This window comes from Drosophila hydei, unplaced genomic scaffold, assembly GCF_003285905.1.
Source record: "Drosophila hydei strain 15085-1641.00,03,60 unplaced genomic scaffold, DhydRS2 tig00000060-arrow-pilon, whole genome shotgun sequence".
In the NCBI taxonomy this organism is placed as follows: Eukaryota; Metazoa; Arthropoda; class Insecta; order Diptera; family Drosophilidae; genus Drosophila; species Drosophila hydei.
The window spans coordinates 5442169-5464396 of NW_022045656.1; the positions used below are offsets into that span (position 1 = coordinate 5442169).

General features: G+C 35.5%; 3 protein-coding genes across 3 annotated transcripts; 2 read left to right on the top strand and 1 right to left on the bottom strand.

Annotated features, from left to right (window-relative positions):
• The first annotated feature begins 550 nt into the window (after nt 1-550).
• Nucleotides 551-897, top strand: LOC115482763. The gene has a single exon (XM_030222692.1). The coding sequence runs from the start codon at nt 648-650 to the stop codon at nt 876-878; it is 231 nt and encodes a 76-aa protein (XP_030078552.1). The 5' UTR covers nt 551-647; the 3' UTR covers nt 879-897.
• An 11945-nt stretch (nt 898-12842) lies between these two features.
• LOC111592844 (ubiquitin-associated domain-containing protein 1) lies at nt 12843-15607 on the bottom strand. The gene is made up of 6 exons (XM_023305280.2): nt 15103-15607; nt 14953-14964; nt 14398-14887; nt 14000-14341; nt 13633-13936; nt 12843-13084 (listed from the first exon to the last, which is right to left on the bottom strand). Exons 1-6 carry the CDS (start codon nt 15474-15476, stop codon nt 12936-12938), a joined length of 1671 nt encoding a protein of 556 aa, XP_023161048.2. The 5' UTR covers nt 15477-15607; the 3' UTR covers nt 12843-12935.
• Nucleotides 15608-15840: 233 nt separating this feature from the next.
• LOC111592837 (poly(A) polymerase type 3) lies at nt 15841-21971 on the top strand. Its single transcript, XM_023305265.2, has 9 exons — nt 15841-16536; nt 17540-17688; nt 17746-18515; nt 18583-18779; nt 18855-19442; nt 19500-19757; nt 19832-20552; nt 21374-21492; nt 21565-21971. Exons 3-7 carry the CDS (start codon nt 17783-17785, stop codon nt 20060-20062), a joined length of 2007 nt encoding a protein of 668 aa, XP_023161033.2. The 5' UTR covers nt 15841-16536; nt 17540-17688; nt 17746-17782; the 3' UTR covers nt 20063-20552; nt 21374-21492; nt 21565-21971.
• The last annotated feature ends 257 nt before the right edge of the window (nt 21972-22228 follow it).

Below are 22228 nucleotides of genomic sequence, written 5' to 3' on the forward strand. Positions count from 1 at the left end.
ATTCTTTTATTTATTTGTTCTTATATATTTAGTAATAATTTATCAATTGCACTCATCTCTAAAAATATTGAAGGCATGTTTTGGGCATATATAATATAATTAAATAAGCTTTAATATATAATATTATATAAATACATATATTATATAAATATATATAAGAATATTAAAATTAATATTAATAAGAATATTAATTATATTTTTAAAAAACTTTTTTAACCAAATAAATAAATAATAATTATTTTTTTAATTTGTATATAATTATAAATAGCTTCAATTGCACATTCATTAGCTACCTAAAAGACTTGCCAAAATACACAGAATAAATTTCACCCTGAATTAAACCGAAACATGTGACGAATAATTGTAATTTAAATTATGTAAATCACAATTTGAAATTTTCTTTTATTTTCAATCACATTGCTTCACTGTGCCTTTGACACTTACACAAAACTCTTTTATTATCAGAGCTCATTGATCAAATGCCAGGGGCTTATGATAAAAAAAGAATGTATTCAGTAGCGAAAAAGTTACCAAAAATCAACTTTCAGCGAACCACAATTTTAGTTTAAAACAAGTTATTGCGACGTACAACATAACATTTAGTCAATTCAATTAGTTAGACACGCGCGTAGTTAAACGACAAGATCATGTACAACCCGGGCTATCAAGTGGATGTCATCGATCCCTACTATCCACCGCCAGTGGAGGTTGTCGAAGTCATCCAGCAACCAGCCTACACACAACCAGCCGTAGTCGTCACACAGCCCCAAACGATCTATGTGGAGGAGAACAATGGTCCAACAAGAGAGCAAATGGAATGCTGCCTGCTGCTTACCGCCTGCTGTATAGCGGAAGAGGGCGGCTGTGTAATATCATAACATGTCATTCCTTTTGAAAAGTGTCTAAGAATATTTAATGTGAATAAATTATAGTTGAAAAGTTAAGTGATTGGTTTTACTTTTGAAGAGCTGGTGCTTAAAGTGAGCGGTTAAATAATGGAGATAATAATGCAAATCTTGGCTAAAATATATTACTAACTAGCTGCCATGTAACTAAGTTGCTGCAGGAATATATTGTTATAAAGAGTATTTTTAATTGATACTATTATTGATGAATGGTAATCACATATTTTGAGACTGCATTAATAACAAAGTACTTAGAGCAAACTTATTTATTTACCCATATAAAAATACACATTTTTTAAATATAAAAAACCATATTCATTACATTATATAAATATTTATTAACTAGTCCGAAATAGGTTGAAGACATCAGAGTTACTTCTGAGATCACTTCACACATTAGTTCACTATTGTATCCAATGAGGCCGACGATCCTTTGTGTCAACTTGAATTAAAATTAACAAAGAATAATCCCTAGAAGACCAACATCAAGTTGCATTTTCTTTTGTTTATAAGCCAAGCACATTTCATTTAATATCACATTTTTATTAATATTATTATTATTATTATTATATATACATTGTAATTATATATTATTATATTATTATTATTATTATTATTATATTTTTTTTTTATTATTTCTTTCATGAGAAATGTTATTATTATTTAAAAAAAAACTAACAGCATGATTAGTTAATTTTTTAATAAATATAGCCAATCAAAATTTATTATTCTAATCAAAATATGTTAAAAAAAAATCTGCAATTATTTTAAACTCAATTTTCCATGTATATAAACACATTAACAATACTTCACTTAGCAACTCTAACCATATGTCTACTTAATTTTAGCAATACGTCGAAATAAGCTTAGTCTATGACTAATTTTTTATTGACTTGTCTCTCTATTTCGCCATATGCCTAATAACTATGCTTAAAATTGATGAAAAGCCAATGCATGTAGAGCCCGCTGAGTAACAGACTCCTGACGCCGCCAATTAGACAGATGCGCAATTGAAATTTGTGTCAGAGCCGCGTGCCAAGCTCTCAGCCATGACGTTTTGCGGCTAGAACATTAAAGCCCAACGCCCTGTGCGCCGTGTTATCAACAATAATTAAAGCCAAGTCGTGTACAGTCCTAGCCAGAGTGCGACATTATGTCCTTGTCTTTTTCTACTACTCCAGTTTCTGTTTCTCGACTTTTTTGTGGGGCTGTGGAAAATGTTATTTGAAAATTTTGTGCGTTGTCTTCGACATGGCCGCAAGTACATGGCGAAGGCAACAAGGAAGAGACGAGCTGAAACCAGGAGCATATCCAGGACAACTTCAACAGCTTGGCTAACAACGGAAACAGGCCAACAACAACAACAACAATGACGGCAACAACGGCAACAACTGGGTGCTATATGCCTTTTTAACTTGGTTTAATGAGTGCAGGGAAAAACATCAACAAGAAAAATGAAATAACTGTCATTGAAGACATAAAAAAGGGACGGGCGGGGTGGAACCCAACGTAAAGGGGCGTGGCGCTGCCATTGACGGCTGCTTGTCTTTGAGACAAGCCAAGGAGTGGGAGGCTGTGCTACTTAACTAGGAGCAAACGAGCTGCCAGACACGAAGGGTCTACACGCAGCAAGTGGGCGTGGCACGGCGCAATTATGCAGCAAATTAACGCTTTATATTTATTAAAAAGTCAGCTAACTGGAAAGGGGCGTTTCTTGTTGTTTGTTTCTTGTTTCTTATTTTTTTCTTTTGTATTTTTGGGGTTGTCTTTGTAGTGTCTAAAAATATGGAAAAAGCTGCCGAGCTGCCGAGCTGCAAGTGCACGAATTATTTGAGAGTGGCCAAAGTTATGGCTAGAAATATGAGCTCGCAGATCAATTGGGTCTGGGAGTGGCTAATTAAAGTCTATTATGATTGAAATTAATGAAATATTTATAAAGTATGTATAGTTAGTTAAATAGATAATATAATCGTACTGCTCTTTCTTTCCTTACTTATTAAATCCATTATTTTCAGACTACATCTAAATAAATATTATAAAATTATAACAAACTTATATATATGATAATTAAAATTGCAATGAAAATTAAAGTTGTAATAAAAAAAAATAATAATAAAAATACTTTGAATTTTGTATGCATCTTCAGCCACTCCGACAAAAGTGTCGCATAGCCTTTGCTGCTTACCGAATACCTGCTCTAGCTTAGGCTGCCTCCAGCCTTGCAATCCTCTTTAAGCTTCAAGGTGTAACGCTTCTATATGCTCCAACTGAGGATTGTCATCAGTGCTTCAGCGTCGAGCTGCGAGTGAAGCGCTAAAAACTTTTCCAAGCATCTTTAACTTCTCACATTTGCTCCATTATAGACTCTACTTCAACTTCACCCTAGACAAAGGTAATGATAATGATAATAACTATATTAATATTATGTATTAATAATATTAATAACAATAATAATTACTGTTACAACAATGATATCGATTTCGATTAAAAGTGAATTTGTTAAACTTTTTCATTTTCATTCGACTTGAATTTGATTTTAATAGAATATTTAAGATGCATTACCTACTTAGCCTCTAGGAAAATCAATTAATTTATGCCCACCATCAGAGCTTAATATTATTTTGCTACATACGCACTTTCTTTACCCCAGAGTGCAACTCACGCGAATACATTTGGGTCACACAGCAGCCCTCAAGTGGGAAATAGATGTGTATATAAAAAGAAAACATCTAATCATGCGCTACAAGTTGAAACTAATGCATAATTCGTGTTCTCCGCTTAACAAAGGCACGTCAATGGTTAGCGCCAAGAAGTCAGCCAGAAATGCTACCCCTGCTAAATAGAAGACGCTTAGGGGTGGCTACACATAGCACATAGCAGAGCTGCGACTCATGGTTGGGCCATTGTGCTTGTTGCATTTCCTGCAAGTAATTTCGTTATGAGTTTTTACTGTAAGGGCTGTAATCCTTATAAATGAAGCAGCAAATTTGACGCCAATGCAGCAGCAACAGTAGCAGCAGCATCAAACGGGATTGTATTGTAGTTTATATAGTTACATTCAGGGACTTAATGCATTTGTCTAGAATGGGGAAACGAATAGAGGGTGGTTAAGACACGTTAATATCTTATGTTCTTGTACTGGGCTTCTATGATATTTTCGCTCATTTGTCAGGATTTGGAACCCCCAACGAATATTGCAATTGTATTTGTTGGTTTTGCGAGCAATGATGATTTATTTGCCACGCACGTGAAAGATTTGTACATCATCGCATTCATGGCTGGGCGGTTTGTTTGGCTCGGGCCTCATTAACTTTTGCTTAGTCCAGACTCATTAAAAATAAATCCGTCATGGCAGGCGATTTTAATAAGGCCATGTTAAGGCTATCAATGTCCAAGTAGTTGCTCAGAACGCAGCTTGTTAACGTCAGCCAAGAGTCTGAAAGCCGTTTTGCCGCCCATAAAGGGTAGGCTAATCGTCTTAAGAGGAGATATATATATAGTATATAGCATTGGAGTAATTAAAAAGTGATTTACACACGGTTGGCTAGCGATTTTCTCGAATAGAAGTTAATTATTGATTTACAAACCAATTAAGAAGAACTTTTAAAGCATACTTTCTGGCGCAAAAAAACAGAAGAGAAAATTATATATAATCTAGAGATTTAAATAAATGTTTAGAAGGGCTAAAAGTTGTCAAGAAATATAAAATATTTAATAGAGCATAAATAAAATATCCAAAAATATTATGAGTCCAAGTCTAAGCGAGTTCTTAATAAATAAATGATTCAATAAATATTTATGTATATATTTTTATTTTTTATTTATTATTTACATTCATATGCATCTTACAAATTATTTATATATTTTTTTTAATTTTGCTCAAATTTTTAATATTTATATTCTTTTGTAAGAAATATTAAGCAAAGAAATTGTTTAAAAATACTGAGCGTATATAAACTGGATATATATTTCTTTTATTTACCCTATTTTTGAGTGCAATTCACACTTTTAGTCATGAAGAGCAAACATTTTTGAATAGCCTGAATGTCACCATTAAAACGCTCAACCCAGTTACATTTAGCATTCTCTTTGTGGCCTACCTTTGTCCACCTTTGCCCACACGTTGGCTGGCGTGACTACAGTGCTCTCTCGCTAAGTACCGTTCGACGGGGCCTAGGCAGGGCGTCCAAGTTGCATGTGCCTTTTGTTTTCTGTCAAGTGCAAAATGTGCAATGCATAAGACAAAGCAACCGCACACCGAGCAGTTAGCCCGACCCCTCAGCCCTCGGCTGCTGCAGCTTTTGTGTCAGTTGCAACAACAGCAACAACTTTTGTGTGACACATTTGGCAATGCGTTTTTAAACTGCAAAATACAAAAACGAAATGTGGCAGCCACAAAAAAAATTCAACAACAGCAATGAACAAAGTCAGTTGCAAGTAGGGGAAAAGTTTTTAGCATTTTTTCGCTTTTGCCTCGGCACTGAATTGCACTTAAAGTCAGCGCCAGTTAAAAACTTTGAAGCGAACGACTACAAGGAAACTAAAAAGAAGAAGAAAAAATATAAAAACTATAGAAAAAACCAAAAAAAAAAAAAATAAATGCATTGCTTTAATGCAGCTGCAAATACCCTTCAAAATAAATTTAAAAAATATTCAAAACTGATGAGGGACTTCAGAAACTTTTAAATAGGCAAATCTTGAGTCAATGATAAAGATATAAATATTATGATTGATAAATAGAAACAATACTAAAAACATTTTAAATGTTATTTCTTTTATTTAGAACTAAGCTCTCTTTTAACACTGAAATAAAATTTAAGAAATTTGGACCCAGTAATATCTTTAGCCAATTGCTATTAAGGCCAACTGAATACTCTCTATATGATTATTATAGACATTAATTAATAATATTAATGGACGTTTGTTGATGAAAGCACTACAATTTCTGTAATGATATATTAACAATACAGTTACTAATAAGAATCACTCACAAAACTCTTAAGCTTATATTATAAGACAATATTTATCTAGTAATGTCAGGCCCACAACAAACTAAGCATACCCTTGCCTAGTGTATTAGGGAGAAAAAAGGAATAAAAAACAAAAATAAAGAGAACCGCATTGCATAGAGTGGCAGAGAAACAATTGAAAACTTTATTGCTTTTGGCTTTTTCACTTTTGTTCGCAAGTATGTTGCACACGAGGCGCGTTGACAAAACGACAACGAAAACCAGAAGGCGAACAAAAAGCTGGCGAAAAGAAGGCAAGAAGAAAGTTTTGCACTTTTATTAATTTTTAGAAGTCAGCGGGAGGGACCATATATATATATGTATATATACCCATACATAAGTATGGAAAAGATGGCCAAAAGGACAAGGAGTCCTTGACTACAACGGCAACAACAACATGGGCAACAACTCTCGGCAGCTGTGTGGTCAGTTGGTCAGCTGAGGGGTTGCCCACTAATTGGGCTTGTGAAAATATTTGCTACGCTTATGAAAACAGTTGGCCGCATGCCACATGACCCTTGACTAAAATGACACACAAAATGACACACACACAATCACATGTACATGCATGCATACATACAAACATATAAAGAAGCAGTGTAAGAGAAACATATACATAATTATAGGCCCCGTCTATGGGCAAAGGATTTCATGAATTAGTTCTTCACAATTCCACACACACACGATCCACAAGCAGCCTATGCCTGGTTAAGTAAGAAAGACACTAATTATTACTTTCATGCTCACAACAGCTGAAATGCATGAGTCTAGCGTATTGCGATCAGAAGCATTAGTGAATACGAAGGCAAGCAGTGCATTCATCTTCCACACGATCCACATGTACAGCACACTATGTGTCAGCGCTCTCTATCGGCGAAATTAACAGCTAAGTAAATGAGTATAATTGTGTTGGATATTATTCTTATGCACAATTGATCAGAGCAAGGCACTGTAACGGAATCCAAAGTTTGAGCGTTTTCTATCTCTCTCTTTCTCTCCCTTTCATGGAGAAATGCATAAAAGCTACAATTGTGGGGAACCCACAATAAATTACTTTTCTTCTCGCTTACACTTCTTTGGCTTACTCAGTTCATAAAGCTCCATCGTGTAAACGCAACTGCAACTATATTAGTGCTAACCATACGCAGCCATTCACAAACACACACACACACTAAGTCAGTAGTCGACCCAGTCACATTCGCCATCATAAACACGCGCCGGGGCTAACCACAGTTGCCACCTCCCCTCGGCGCCCTCTTAGTCACACAGCTGCCCAACCAGTTGTTCGGTCCAACCGCCTTGACTATTCCCCACCAATTTTTGTCAACTGAACTAATTAATTAATTGTGGGGCGGCCACCGTAGCCGTCGTCTGGGCCGCCCACACGATAGCAAACGGTCAAGCGTAGCACGTTCCCCTTCCCCATCCTTGCGCCTTTTAGCCACCCACTTGCTAACTGACCAGCAACTAATTTTTATATTTATGAGGCCGGGACATTGGCCTACTGCGTCATAAACTGTAGAGTTTTGCCTAGCCACAGGGTAGTTGACTTTGTACACATGTGTATGCTGGGTGTGTGTGTGTGTGTATGTGTGTATACGCGCATGGTCCGCCAGAGCATTCGATCCTTGCCGCAGACTCCAAATTTTTAGTATCTTTGTGTGAATTCATGCGTTTAAGCTGAAATTCCTCCTTTTTGCTGCCATTGCAGACAACCACATTAGGGCATCTGTTCAGAGCGGGGGCAGATTGTAGTGTGGGCGTGGCCGCTGCTTAATTTTCATGTCGCGTTGCAAGTTTCGTACAAGTATTTATGGCATATAAATGAAATGTGCCCTAAGTTAAGATTTGACAACATGTCTCGTCATGTTTGCTAATGAAGGAGTTCGATTTGGTTTTAAATGGATAATTGGATGGGGCTTTACTCAAGGGGTAGCAAACAGGCAAGACGACCATATTGGAGTCCAATAAGAAAACATTTCAAGTGGAAGAATATTCGAGGAATTTTTTGCTGGGGCAACTTGGGCCAAAACATTATGTATAAGAGAAGAAAGAAATTTTAATATATCGAAATTCTTTAATTAATTTTATTACAATTTTTAAAATTTATGAAAAAAAGAAAAATAAAAATATATTTTTCATATAAAAATATTTTCAAAAATTATTTTATTTTTATTTAAAAATAAAATATTTTCTTTTGTTTTTATTTTATTTTTCTTTTGTTTTTATTTTATTTTTAAATAAAAACAAAAGTATTTAAAAAAAATATTTTTTGATCATTTTTAACAATATTCTTAAAATATTTTAAGAGAATTTTATAAATTTAAAAGTTCTTGATTTTTCAAAATATGTTTAATAACACCTCGGAAATTTTAATTTACACTAAAACATATTCAATTTAATTACCCGCAAGTTAAAAGATTTAACGAGTTCGGTCAAAACAAATCCCAAAACAATTGTCGATTGATAACAAAAGTAGAATGACAACAATGCAAATTGTTGAACAATCAGGAAACATCAACTGACTAATTGACTCAAATGTTGATTAAATCAATTGAAAATCATGTATAAATTATGTATAAATCACAAGTCCTTAGAGAGAGGCTGGGCCCATTGCACAATTTAATGCATTCATTTGGCCAAATGTCATTTGGCTCAAACCCCAAGATGCGCAAAGAAAATGTGAGCGAAACGCACGTCTTGTATATTTATATACCCTGTACTTGAACAGGGTGTGAGTGGGGTATAACTAAGTGTCAATGCTGTTTGCATACTATAAATATATATATATAAATATTATACTTATTATCTCTTTTGGAAAAGTAGCTGAAATGCTAATTTATTTATTTTTTATAAATGTTGACCAAAAAACAAAACTTGATAGGTGGGCTCTTATTTGGAAGACTACAGTAATTTTAAAAGTTTGAAGTACTATCTATAAAAGTATAGCTACCCATATCATTTAAATCTTAGTTTCAGTCTTATTAATGAAATATATCTTATTCACTTACTAATCTTAATTTTAACATTTTTAATTGTATTTTTGACTCATTAGCCATGTTTTTTATTATCAAATTGAACTCATTGATCTCGAGAAGTATATTCGCTAGAGTCCAAAAATTTGGTATATAGAATCTATAACAGCATACATATGAAAAAATAAGATTTTTAGTTTCCAAGTAAGACTTCAGTCTACTATATCTTTAATAAAACTTGTCATATTACAGCACATCTTCGAGTCGGTCTCTTCGCATTCTTCTATCAATTTTAATATTTTATTTTATGTGATATCCGATGCGACAGCAATTTTAATGCATATTTAATGCAATTTTTAAGAGCCAACGCATTATATGGAGTTATTTGGGCTTTTACGGCAAATATAAACATAGAAAACAGAATGAAAATTCGCATGCGACAAGAATTTCAAATGAAACCCGAACAAAAAAGAAAACAATTTTCATACAAATTGCCAAAATGTTTGCGAAAATCCAAATTGTTTCAGCGTATTGTTTTGATGAGCTTTCTTTTCCTTTCTTTTTTTTGGAATATATTTTTTTTTGGGTTTTTGGTTTTCGGTTTCAGTCGATAATAAAGTTCCATAAATTGTGCGGCGCCTGCAAATATGCAACGGAAATTGAGAAAGCCACACGACAACAATATCAAGTAAAAGCAACCCCCACGCAGGACGCAAGACGCAGGACGCAGGAGCTCCCGCACTCTCGTGCTGATGCTTTTTTATAGGCTGCCTGGGGAGTGCTTGGGCGTGTGTCGCTTATCCTGCGGCTAAGCTGGCAGAGCTGGAGTTGGGGCGTGCTCTACTCGCTTGTCAATGCATTTCGTCTTTTTGATAATATCAAAAACTCATTTGCCTGGGCCACTTGGCCGGGTATATCACTCCGATTTAGTAGTTAGCTGGCTGGCTGCTGCTGCTGCTGCTTGCAGCCGATGATTTATTATCTGGCCCCCGCCCCGTGCCGCCATTCATGCGTCATCAACTTGTGCATAAACAAGACGCAAGGACCATTAGGCAAACGTTGCAGCAGCCCCAAGCTGTTGCAGCCACATTTCGAGCGCATAAAAAACATTTTAAATGAATTAAGCTTTGCTCATTTCCTAAACAATTTAACAATTTAACAATTATGCGCGCAAAATATTAATTAAAAGCCACTCGCCAAAAAGCCAAATGTAGCTGAATCTGCATGCAGCCGAGAGGAGCTGCGTATCTCACGGATGCGTGACCACCAAATAAACGCGCTTAACATAAATCTACAAAAACCATAAACAAAAAATGCGAAAAAAAATTACATTTAGTTGTTTTAGTTGCAGTTGAATGGAAAAATGTGCGGTCGCTCGGAAAATTAATTGTAATGCATTTAAAGTGCAATTGTTAAATTATTCGCTTTTCAGCCACAACTACAACAAGAACAACAACGAAAAGAACTCCATAAAATTTAACAAATTGCAAAACATTTTCCACATAACATATGTGCACAGAACAATGAATAAAAAAATAGTGAAGCACTTCGAGTGGGGGCGTGGCGAGTGTATGAAACATTAGTCAACAAGTTTAGGGAGCTAGGTCGAAGCTAGTCGCAGGCTAGATACGCTTACAGATTAGAGGAATTTGACGAAAAAAGTTCTCCTTAAAGAAATCTTCTAGAAGAAGTTCAAGAAGATTTTATATAATTTATTTATTTTATTCTTAAAGAAATCTTCTAAAACTTAAGCTTAATAGAGTTATGTAGATAGAGGCTGGCCGCAGGTTAAATCATATAGTAGATAAAAAAAATTTCTGTAATGGAATCTTCCCATAATGAAACCATAAAGAGAAAAGAGAAGAAGTGAAGGGAGGGGAAGAAAAAGTTAAGCCGAATTTACTCGCATACTTGAGACGCTTACAGTTTAGAGACAATTGAGGGGAAAATGTCACTGTAATGAAATCGTCTAGAGGATGTTGAAGAAATTGTATATAAAAACATGTCCTTAAAGAATCCTTAAGAGTCCATTATAGAGTCTATAACATAATATTTATCGAAAACTGTTCATACATTTTACACTGATCTTAAGTTAGAATCTCAAAAAACATAAGAGTTTATCAAAATAACTTTTCATAATTATTTATTCATTAGGAAAAACTTGAATGCTTCTTAATTTCTTAACTTTTTATATAATTTTATAAAATCTTTATCAAAGTCTATGACTTGGGCTATTTCTAATGTACCCCTCATACGCTATAAAATGAACATTGAAACAAAATAATAATATAATGCAAATAAAAAGCTATTCAAATGAAAATTACATGCTAATATTTCAGAAACAGAAATACCATTTAATAAATACTAATTAAAAGCTATCAACTATATTTGGTAACATTTGTCTGCTAGAGAGATTGGGAGCTGATGGGGCGAGAAATGTTTCCCCACTGAGGTTTTGCCTTATCAATAAATCAAAAGTTTATAGTTTGGAATGATTCATTTGATATGAACTTCATAGCTCTAGAGATAAAAATATGACTCACGGAGTGCAAGCCCAATTGCTTACGAATAAATATTGTTATATAGGCTAATGGGGCGTATGAGTAATTGGCCTTTGACATTTAGTCCAACTTGAGATACAAAGTATAGAAGAGCTATAACAACTAAGCTTTCCGCTTTGTACCTCTATAAATAACAATTATTTTGGCATTCTTATTGAGGGTGGTATGAATTAAACATAAATCTAAACGAAAAAGTAAAATCTTAAAAGGAAAACTTAATTTAATATAATTGAAATGAATAAACATTCTTTTTGATGGCACTGTAATTGCTGAGACTTTCCTGCAAATATTCTATATAAATTAAATTAATTTCGTAAAAGATAGCATGCAAAAGTTATAATACGGCCATAATACGATACGATTGAGCTGATAAAGACGTCATTGAAGGAGGAGCTAAGCAAGACAGAAAAATTATTTTTGACAATGCTTCGTGAATGGTGCAAGTATAACATAAGCTATATTATCTAATGGAGTTTACTTTGAAGAATATAAAATAGATATAACAAATTAAATAATTTTTTTAAAAACTTTTAGAGGTTATGGAAAAATTAAATGTTTAAATATTTGTCAAAGAAAAATGGCTGACCAAAATTAACTAAACATATAACTTCTTGGGAAAGCAGCTTGCAAATACTTTTTAAACAGACCTCGCATGTCAAGCAGGGTTCTGGTTTCTCGTTGGAATACAAAAAAGAAGATAATAAATATATATAATAATATATCCATATATCCATATCTATTGATATACCTAGGCATAAATATATTGATTTAAACTCAATTTTTTACAAAAACTAATTATTTTTATTACTTATAAATAATAGAAATACAATATTTGTTTTACAAAATAATACTTCAGTTGCGCTTTTCCATCTTCATTTCTTAATTTTCACTCTTTAGTTTTACAAATTTTACAACTCAATTTGTGTTTAAGATAAAAATAGTTGTGGGACAATTTTTGTGCGAGTTTTGATATAAATGACAAGAGCTTAAAAAACATGACTAGATGATAAGATGATAAATGATATAGTATGTATATATATAATATATTTTATTGACTAATGCATTTCGTACTGATCGGTAAGCGTTTGTCGGTTGCAGCCAATGTGCTCTGTGTAAGCGAAGCGTTTTGCATTTTTGGCTTGGTGCAATTTTGTTTTTTTTTTATTTCCTTATTCGTTTTCCATTTTTTGTTTGGCTACAAAAATACTTTTTATACAATACTTGAGGCTCAAAGGCGCTTAACTGTAAACTATGTACTTCTCGTAGTTATATATATATACATATATATGTATAAAAAGTGTCTATACACATCTATAGTCACATAGATATATATGTATATATATATATATAGGTGTAAGTGTATGTGTGTATGTGTCTGTGTGTGTCTCTATCTATAGGTTGTATATATTGTATATGTATATATGCATGTATAAATAGAATTTGGTTAATCTCAATAATTAGGCCACTATAAAAAAGCATTCGCCTTCACCAGCGATTGACGTAGAACTGATTAATGCCCATTACGTGCTTCTCCTCATGGTACTTCTGCAGGATATGTGTGATAACGGAGGTTGTGTCATTATCGCCGCGCCAGACGCGTATCGCATTCTCGTTTTCCAGTATGGCCAAAAAGGCTAAATGAGAGAAGAAAATGATATAAGATAGAATGAGATCCGACTAAGATATACCTTGAAACTCGAGCCGTACAAAATCGTATTAAATGCGTATTTTCTTTTCGAAAATCTACTAGCTCTAAAACATAACATATGCCCGACTATCGGATATATTATTTTCTATCAGCTCCATGTAATACAAACAAGATGCAAGAGCGACGAATGCCGCCTGGTCTGTTTCTTATACATTTAAAGACTGCATAAAAATACTATCTAGCTGATTAATGCAAATACTTGTACTATATATACTATATTGCATACATATTTATACTACCAATAATCCTCTATGCTATTCATAGATAGTTTCATTTACAATCATTTCTACATTTGGTATAGATTTCATATATATCACAACATACACCTGCTGTCTATAGCTATCTCTAATTTCTATACTATATTAGTAATACATACATTATCTATTTATCAATAGATTACCTATATAGCCGTATATAAACCTATTCTCTATACTATTGAGCTCTATGCAAACATATATCTCTAAATACACATACCCAAAAAGGTTTTTGGATTGCTGAGCGTCAATTGGACCTGCGGCATTTCAAGTATTACTTTAAGTATTGGAGAATCGGGAGCCAGACCCTCTCGCAGCTCAATGACACTGCCCGAGCGGTTTTCGCACAGCCAGTCACAGGCGGAGGCCTTATTATTGCCCGTCTTCTTAAGCGCCGCCACGACTGCATTATATTCAAAGCCCATGTCTGTCAAGGATTCTACAATCTCCTCATTTGGCGGCGTATCGCGGTGGCTATAAATGCGCACAATTTGCAAAAGGGCAGCCGTGTTCTCAATCGTCTCCTAAAAGAGAGAGGGAAGTATAAGTGTATATATGGTATAAATTTACATAGTCTAAAGGGTTACATTATCGGTAACAATAGTTGAGGGCGATATGGAGGAGACGCTGTGCTGCATATTCATAGGCATCAGCGGCGACGGTGAGCCATCCTCCTCTCTTTGATTCTGTATGAGCCACTCCAAAGTTGTTGAATAGATGCCATTATTTGAGCGCAAAGCCTGGTCAGAAACCTCTCGGGTGAAGCCCATATCAATGAGGCACTGCAGCGTATCCGCCTGATGATTGCGACGATTGACCAAACGTTGCTTTAGCATGCTGATTAAGCGAGGTGCAAATGGCCCAGCGCCAATTATAGCAGCCGAAGCCTGGGCGAGAGAGATGAGTACCTTGCGTACATCATATTGGATCTATAACAAGATTATGTATAGAGATTTATCCACAAAAGATTCTGCTGTCCACTTACATTCGACTGCTGAAAGATCTCATTGATATCGATGATTGGCAGCGCGTTAGTATTGGAGTGCACAAAGCGTGTTGCACTCTCTAGCAGCGCCTCATTTGGTCCTGGCACTTCACGAGTTCGTGTCACCGTTTGTGGCAAAGTGTTTCGCCTGGGTGACAAGATGAACGTCTCATTGTCGCGCACATGAAGCTGTGCAAGTGTTTGGGTTTCGTTCAATTCCCCTCCCCAGTATTCCGCTTTATAGAGACGATAACGTGGATTCAAATGTCGGACATCGGGCGCAAATAACTGTATCGACTCAGGATCATCGCTCAACTCCAAGATAACTTCACTTTTAAGATCATTCAGGCGCTTGTTGATGTCAGTTTTAAAGATGAGGACACGGGAACTAGGACAGATAACACGCACCGTTATTGTTGCGCCAGCTTTGCCCACATCCTGATCATCAGCAATCGCCGATGAAGCTGACGCGAGCCTAGCATGATTTTTCCTATAAAAAGAGAAAACACATTCAAGCAATAGGTTATCAACTATGGTGCACTGCATCGCACTGACCTGAGAAACAAACTTCGCAATTTTTGCATAGTTTGTTTTATGGTGTTATTTTTTTGTTTGTGGGTTCCAACGGAGAATTTGGATGAAACAAAATTAAAAAAAATAAGAATTATTAGTTCACAGCAAACGTTTATTTACTTGGCAACTTACGCATTCGCCTGCTGCTCCGCATGCCTTGCCTTCTGCTCCTGCTGCAGCTGCAACTCCAATTGAATTCGCCGCCTGCGCGCCGGCGAGGGAGTGCGCAAAACGCAAATGCCGCCGCCGACTGCGACGCCAACGTCAACGACATCCGTTTGCGTCTCCATCTCCGTCGTCTGCACCTGACTGCTGCGCAGGCTAAGGCTGCTGCTGCCTGCATCACTGTTGCTCCCGCTGGCGCTGGTGCTGCCTCTGCTGCTGATGGCAGTACGTCGACTGGAATCGGAATTTGTTTCGGTTTCGGTTGCGTTGCCGCGTTGTTTGTTGCGTGCTAACCACTTGGCGCGCTTCTCATTGAACTTTTCGCGCATCCAGGGTATCATATTGTGGCTGCCATCAAGTCCGTTTTAGGTGCTTTTATATTACATTTTGTTTCAATTTTTTTTCAGCAGCGTTTTTTCCAATTCACTCAAAATACAAATAAACTGCACAGCTGTTTGTCAGCGTTGCCACATTAGTTGATTAGTTGTGGGCCGCATTCATTTTGAATTGTGGTCAATGTTACGTTCCACATAAAATTAAACTGAACAACCAGCATTTTTAAGCAGTTGTATTTATTAGTTTGCTAATTCTTTTAAAAATCCACTTTAAAATGTATTAGTTACTCCATTAAGAAAAAAACAATATCATAAATTCAAATATGTCTGATTCATACGATTTGTTCTGCGTCTACGTCTTCACGTGATTGGCCAGCGATATAAAACGGCAAAGCAACTCTGCTTCTTTTTTGGCTTCTCTTTTATTATCTACACACTCACACACACACGCGTATCGGTCGTTGCGGTTCTTGGCATATTAATTTGTAGAACGCGCAAATCAAATTGTAAAACGGAAACCGAAAATGAATACACACTAGGAAAAGTAAAGAAAAAAAAACAACACTACGCAATTTCATCAATGCAGTGCGCGCGTCCATCATATGGTATATTAATAATTAAATGAAAACGGATTTTTGTTGTGCATGGCGTGCGTCAGTCAGCAACCGAGTCACTCAGTCACGTAGCATACAAAAAAAAAAAAACAGAAGCAGGCCAACAGAAAAAGAAAAAGTTACATGTGGGTATAGAAGCGAATATGATATGAAAGAGATGAGAGCATGAAGAAGACAACGCGCGACGAGTAAAACACATTCAAAGCGCGACACAAATAACAAATACAATCTGAGCAACAAAAAAGAGAAAAAGTGCTTCAAAAAAAAGCCGGAACGACACAAATGAATGGACCTCAACACTCGTACGCTGCCAAGCTGCATACATACATACATGTGCACACATATTCATACAAAACATACGCATACACTTGAAACACCACCACCACAAGCACAACATACACATAACGTAGCTTCAACATCTAAACCCAACTGTAAAACAACAAAAAGCGCAGGTAAGTAGGTAATAAACAGAAGAAGTAACTAAACGAACGGTACCTAAAAGTTCCTTACGAAGAACAAATTGTTTGTGTATACGAAAGTTGTGCCTGCATCTATTGTGTGTGCGTGCATGTATATATATGCGAGACATTTTTTTCTGCTGCCATTAAACCAGTGAATGTGCGTGTGTGTGGGTGTCTCTCTATCTCTCTTGATATGTGATTCCGTTTTGATTTGCTTTTACTGTTGCTTTTTGTTTATGTTTGTAATATGTCGACAATTAGCTTGCACTTTTGTTTAAATACAAATACAAAAAAAAAACTTGACATCTACGCATTTGTTTATGTGAGCAAGCAGAACAGAAACGAATAAGAGAAAAGCTCTCACTCGCGCGTTCTTGAGTGTGGCCAGTTCTGCCAAACGGTGTTGCTGCATTCAGCTTGTTTTTCGTTCCGCTGAGATCAGCTTATTTTGCCCTCGTGTTTCGTTTATTCAACACACTATTTTTTAAATAAAACTAAAGTTAGCTTATTATATGACTGTCATAGAATTCTGTGTATTGAATTCAATCCCATGAGCATTTCAAAATAAGTAATTTAATTTTTAGCTGTTTATCCAGCTATGTTTTCATAGTTTGCTAGCTTTTTTTTAGTCTTTTCAAAAAGTGCATCACTAACAGTATTTACTTGTTCTAGGAACACTCATTTTTTGTTTGTTTATATCGTTTTTGTTAGCTTCTAATAACTTATCTCTGTTAAAAAAAAAAAAACAAACAATTCCATTGCGACAAAGAAATATTTATGAATCCCATGTTAAAATCTGCCGGAAGCTTTCATCTAAATAATATATGATTTAATTTTTGGAATTTTTGAATTTTAATGTATATTATTAAAATCAATTTAAAAAATAAAAATAATTGCATTAACCTATTATTACTTTTGAAGCATTCAACTTTTTATTTAATTTAAAGATTTTTAACCATTTTATAATATATTTTTACAAATATCTAATTTGCAGCATTTTAATATTGCGCTAACGGGCAAGAAATATAATTCCATTTATTGCTAACGGAGCAACAGCAACCGACACGTCAACAACAACAATTGCAACATCAACTTAATTATTAAGTTAATCAAAAAAACCAGCTAAATTATAAGACTAGTTAGGTGAGTACACCATAATCCTCACTAGATTAGCCTAATTACATTTGAAATATCTTGCAGTAATTAAATATATATATATATATACATAAGCAACACCATGTGGAATTCCGAACCAACACAACGTCAGCAGCAGCAGCAACAACAACACAATGGAAATTCTACCTCGGGCAGCGGCCAGCCTGCCAAACAATTGGGCATTACATCAGCGATTAGCCTGGCCGAGCCGCGTGCTGAGGATTTACAAAGGACCGAAGAGCTAAGCAAATCCTTGGAGCCGTACAATGTCTTCGAGAGCCAGGACGAACTGAATCATCGTATGGAAATCTTAGCGAAATTAAATACGTTGGTCAAACAATGGGTGAAGGATATATCCGTTAGCAAAAATATGCCCGAAGCTGCAGCCGAGAAGTTGGGCGGCAAAATTTACACCTTTGGTTCATATAGATTGGGTGTGCATCATAAAGGGGCGGATATTGATGCTTTGTGCGTGGCACCACGAAATATCGAACGTACAGATTATTTTCAGAGTTTCTTCGAGATCCTGAAGAAACAACCAGAGGTCACGGAATGTCGCTCTGTCGAGGAGGCATTTGTGCCTGTAATAAAAATGAATTTTGATGGCATTGAAATTGATTTGCTATTCGCACGACTTTCCCTGAAGGAGATACCAGATGACTTTGATTTACGCGACGATAATCTGTTGAAGAACTTGGATCCACGTTCGGTGCGCAGCTTGAATGGTTGTCGTGTAACTGATGAAATACTTGCCCTAGTGCCCAACATTGAAAACTTTCGCCTAGCATTACGCGCTATCAAATTGTGGGCAAAGAGTGAGAGCAACTTAAGCATGAATTGTTTAAACAAATAGCTTATATATTTTTTTTTGTTTGTTTGTAGAGCATGGCATCTATTCGAATTCGCTGGGCTATTTTGGAGGTGTCACCTGGGCAATGTTAGTGGCACGCACATGTCAGTTGTATCCAAATGCAGCTGCTGCAACGCTGGTGCACAAATTCTTTTTGGTATTTTCACGCTGGAAGTGGCCCAATCCTGTTTTGCTAAAACATCTAGATAATGTTAATCTACGATTTCAGGTATATAGCAAAAATAAATTTCTAATTATCTCAAATATAACATATATTATTAATCGTATAAATCTATTTGTTTAGGTCTGGGATCCGCGGGTCAATGCCTCGGATCGTTATCATTTAATGCCAATTATAACGCCCGCTTATCCACAACAAAACTCCACATTCAATGTATCGGAGTCTACTAAGAAGGTCATATTGACCGAATTTAATCGCGGCATGAGCATTACGGATGAGATAATGCTTGGCCGAGTTGGCTGGGATCGCCTGTTCGAGGCACCCAGTTTCTTTTACAGATATCGTCATTTTATTGTTCTGCTCGTCAACTCTCAGACAGCCGACGATCATTTGGAATGGTGTGGTCTAGTTGAGTCAAAAGTCCGCCTGCTAATTGGCAATTTGGAAAGGATTCCACATATTGTCTTGGCTCATGTGAATCCCAAATGTTTCGAGCTGAAAAAGGGCGCCGCTAGTGCTAATAATTCGCAAAACAACAGTGGCAATGAGGAGGAATTAAAGCAGCAACAGCAGCCGGCACAATCAGCCATAACTACAGCGCCCTATTGTTCGCTCTGGTTTATTGGGCTAGAGTTTGAGCGCTCGGAGAACCTCAACATTGACCTCACCGAGAGCATACAAAACTTCACCGAGCACGTGAATATGCATGGCGTAAGTAGGAGATCGTAAAGAGATTATCTATGTTGTTAATCATAAATCCAATTGCAGGTAAACATAAAGATGTTGAAGGAGGGCATGTCCATTATAGCGCGCCATGTAAAACGCAAACAGCTGTCGGTCTACCTGGATGCCGATTTTCTTAAACGGGAACGCAAATCCATGGAAAATCACAATAATTTCAATAACACGATGATGGCCAAACGCAAGCGTCTCTCGTCAGAGCTGGCGCAGTCGCAAGAGACGCTGCCACCTGCAAATCCACGGGGACGCGACAGCGGCAATAAGGTGCAAAGATTAAGTGAATCGGTAAATAGCTTTATATATGGCTATTGCTATATATAAATGTATATTAAATGGAATTTTTTACAATTTTTCAATAGTTGGCTGAGGACAATTCGAATGCCTCCAGTGAATTGGGCGGCTTAACGCCCACGACGCCCACAGCAGCGCAAATGAGTGCACCCAATTTCAAGGCAGCCGCTAAGAATGGCTCCGATAGCAGCTGCTTGGACAGCACAACAGAGCAGGCAGCTAATGGCAATAGCAGCAGCAGCAGCAACAACAATAATAACAGCAGCAGCGCAACGACAGCTGAAGTGGCCTGCTCGTGACAACCGCCGATGCCACAAGCACATCAGCAGCAACAGCAACATATACAGCAGCAACAGCAACAACCATTGCAGCATCATCATCATAAATTTCGCAAAAACAACAATGCGGCCGCGGCGGCTGCTTCCAATAGCATTTTTAATCAGCGTTCTATACTGCATGCGGCTTCGAGTCTTACGGCTGCTCTAAGCATAACCGGACACAAGCGCAAGCAGCCAGCAGCAGCAACAACAACATCAGCATCAGCAGCTTGTGGAGCAACCAGTGTTGGCAATAAAAACGGCGGCAACAACACAAACTACAGTTACTTTATAGATGACGATGATGACAACAACCAACAGCAACCACCTATGCAAAAACCACAAAACAAGCAACACCCACATCAACAACAGCAACAATCAGCTGCTGCCAGAGCCTTGCCAGATGCAGCAGCAACAACAACAGCAACAGCAACTGCAGCAGCTGCCGCAACTGCGGCATCGACAATTTCTTGTAAGTTATTGAATATTGACTATCTATCTCCTTTTTCCTATCCCCATCGAGTTATACGTATTTTATTCAAAACTGTTTTATTTTAATGTGCATATAGCTGAGCATAAACAATAATGTTGGTTCTCAAATGTTGGCTTATAAAACTGTACTTTACTGGACTTTAAAAGATTAAATCTATATCTCACTAAAATATATATCTCAAAAGAAATTTCTTACAAACTATGTTTAAGAACAATTTCTTGAACTGAATCTTATAACTTATATAACGATTTGATTTTAAAAATAAAAATTTAATTTAAAACAATAAAATATATTTTTAATTATGTATTTCAAAAGAAAATCGTAAAATCATAAAAATAATTAATTTATAAACATTGAAATATGTTTTAAAAGAGAATTACAAATTTTATGTATTAAATTTAAAGAAATTTCTAAATTTATGATTTATAAATATAATTTATAAAGTATTTCAAATAACTTTTGGCGTTAAAAGTTGAGTGACAATAATTATTATAAATTAATATATTAATTTAAAAAAGACTTAAAAAAATAAATTTAAATTATAAAATATTTTGGAAAATGAAAGTTTTTTATAATTGTAATATTTAAAATTATAAAATATTTAGTTACTTTTTTAATTCTTAAGTTTTTTTGGACAAATTTTTAATAAATATGTGAAATTTGTGTTCTTAGTATTAAAATAAATATGTATTATTTGATATTCGTTAAATATACTTAACTCTTAGTACATATTGCTTTAAGCTTAAGAAAACTTTACTTTTCAATTAAAACTGACTAATTTGTAACTTTTCTATTTACAGTGTAAAAAGCTAATACATGTACCATTAAGGCTTAGTTTTTCATAGTTAACCCATTGATTTCCTTTTGGCATTTTGATGCCAACAAACATAATGGAAGCCCATATATTTTATACAAAACGGTGAGTTTTTAAGCAGACGAACTGGACGAAGAAACTCTAAATAATAATATATTTCTTTTATTTATTTTCTAGGTTTCCATTTTAAAGCTGCAGAGTTTTGTTTTTACTTTTAGTCTCCAGCGCAAAGTGCGTTGGGCATATACATACCATTGAAAACGGACAACTATAACAACAACAACAACCAGAACAACAAAGCGGCCTGAAACAAACAATTCGCTAAACATTTTGTCTTAAGGTTTTCTCCCCAATAATATTTGTTGTACGTCTTTTTTACTTCCCACAGCTGGTATTAAGGAGTGCCTAGAGTGCGGGAGAAGTAAAGAGTGTGTAAGAAAGAGAGAGAAGGAGAGTGAATAACAACAACAACAACAACACGAATCACTGAAACAAGACAACAACAAGAACAACATGAACTGCAAACAAGAACAGAATCTAGTTATGAATTTTAGAATTTACTGTTCTATTCTATTTGCCCTATTTTCTTTCTGATTTTCCAATTTTCATCTGGTTTTATTTCAATCTTTGTTTTCTTCTTCTTCTAGTTGTACGCTGAAAATTTGAAACAATTATGTTCGTTTTTCTAAGAAAAGATAACTGAAAAAAGGTAATAACAAAAAAATATATAATTGAAATGAAGATATTGATTTAATTTTACCAAATAAACAAAAAAACATAAAAAATAAAAAAAAATACAAGGCGAAAGCTCAAAAAAAAATAGAATTTGTTTTTATTTGGT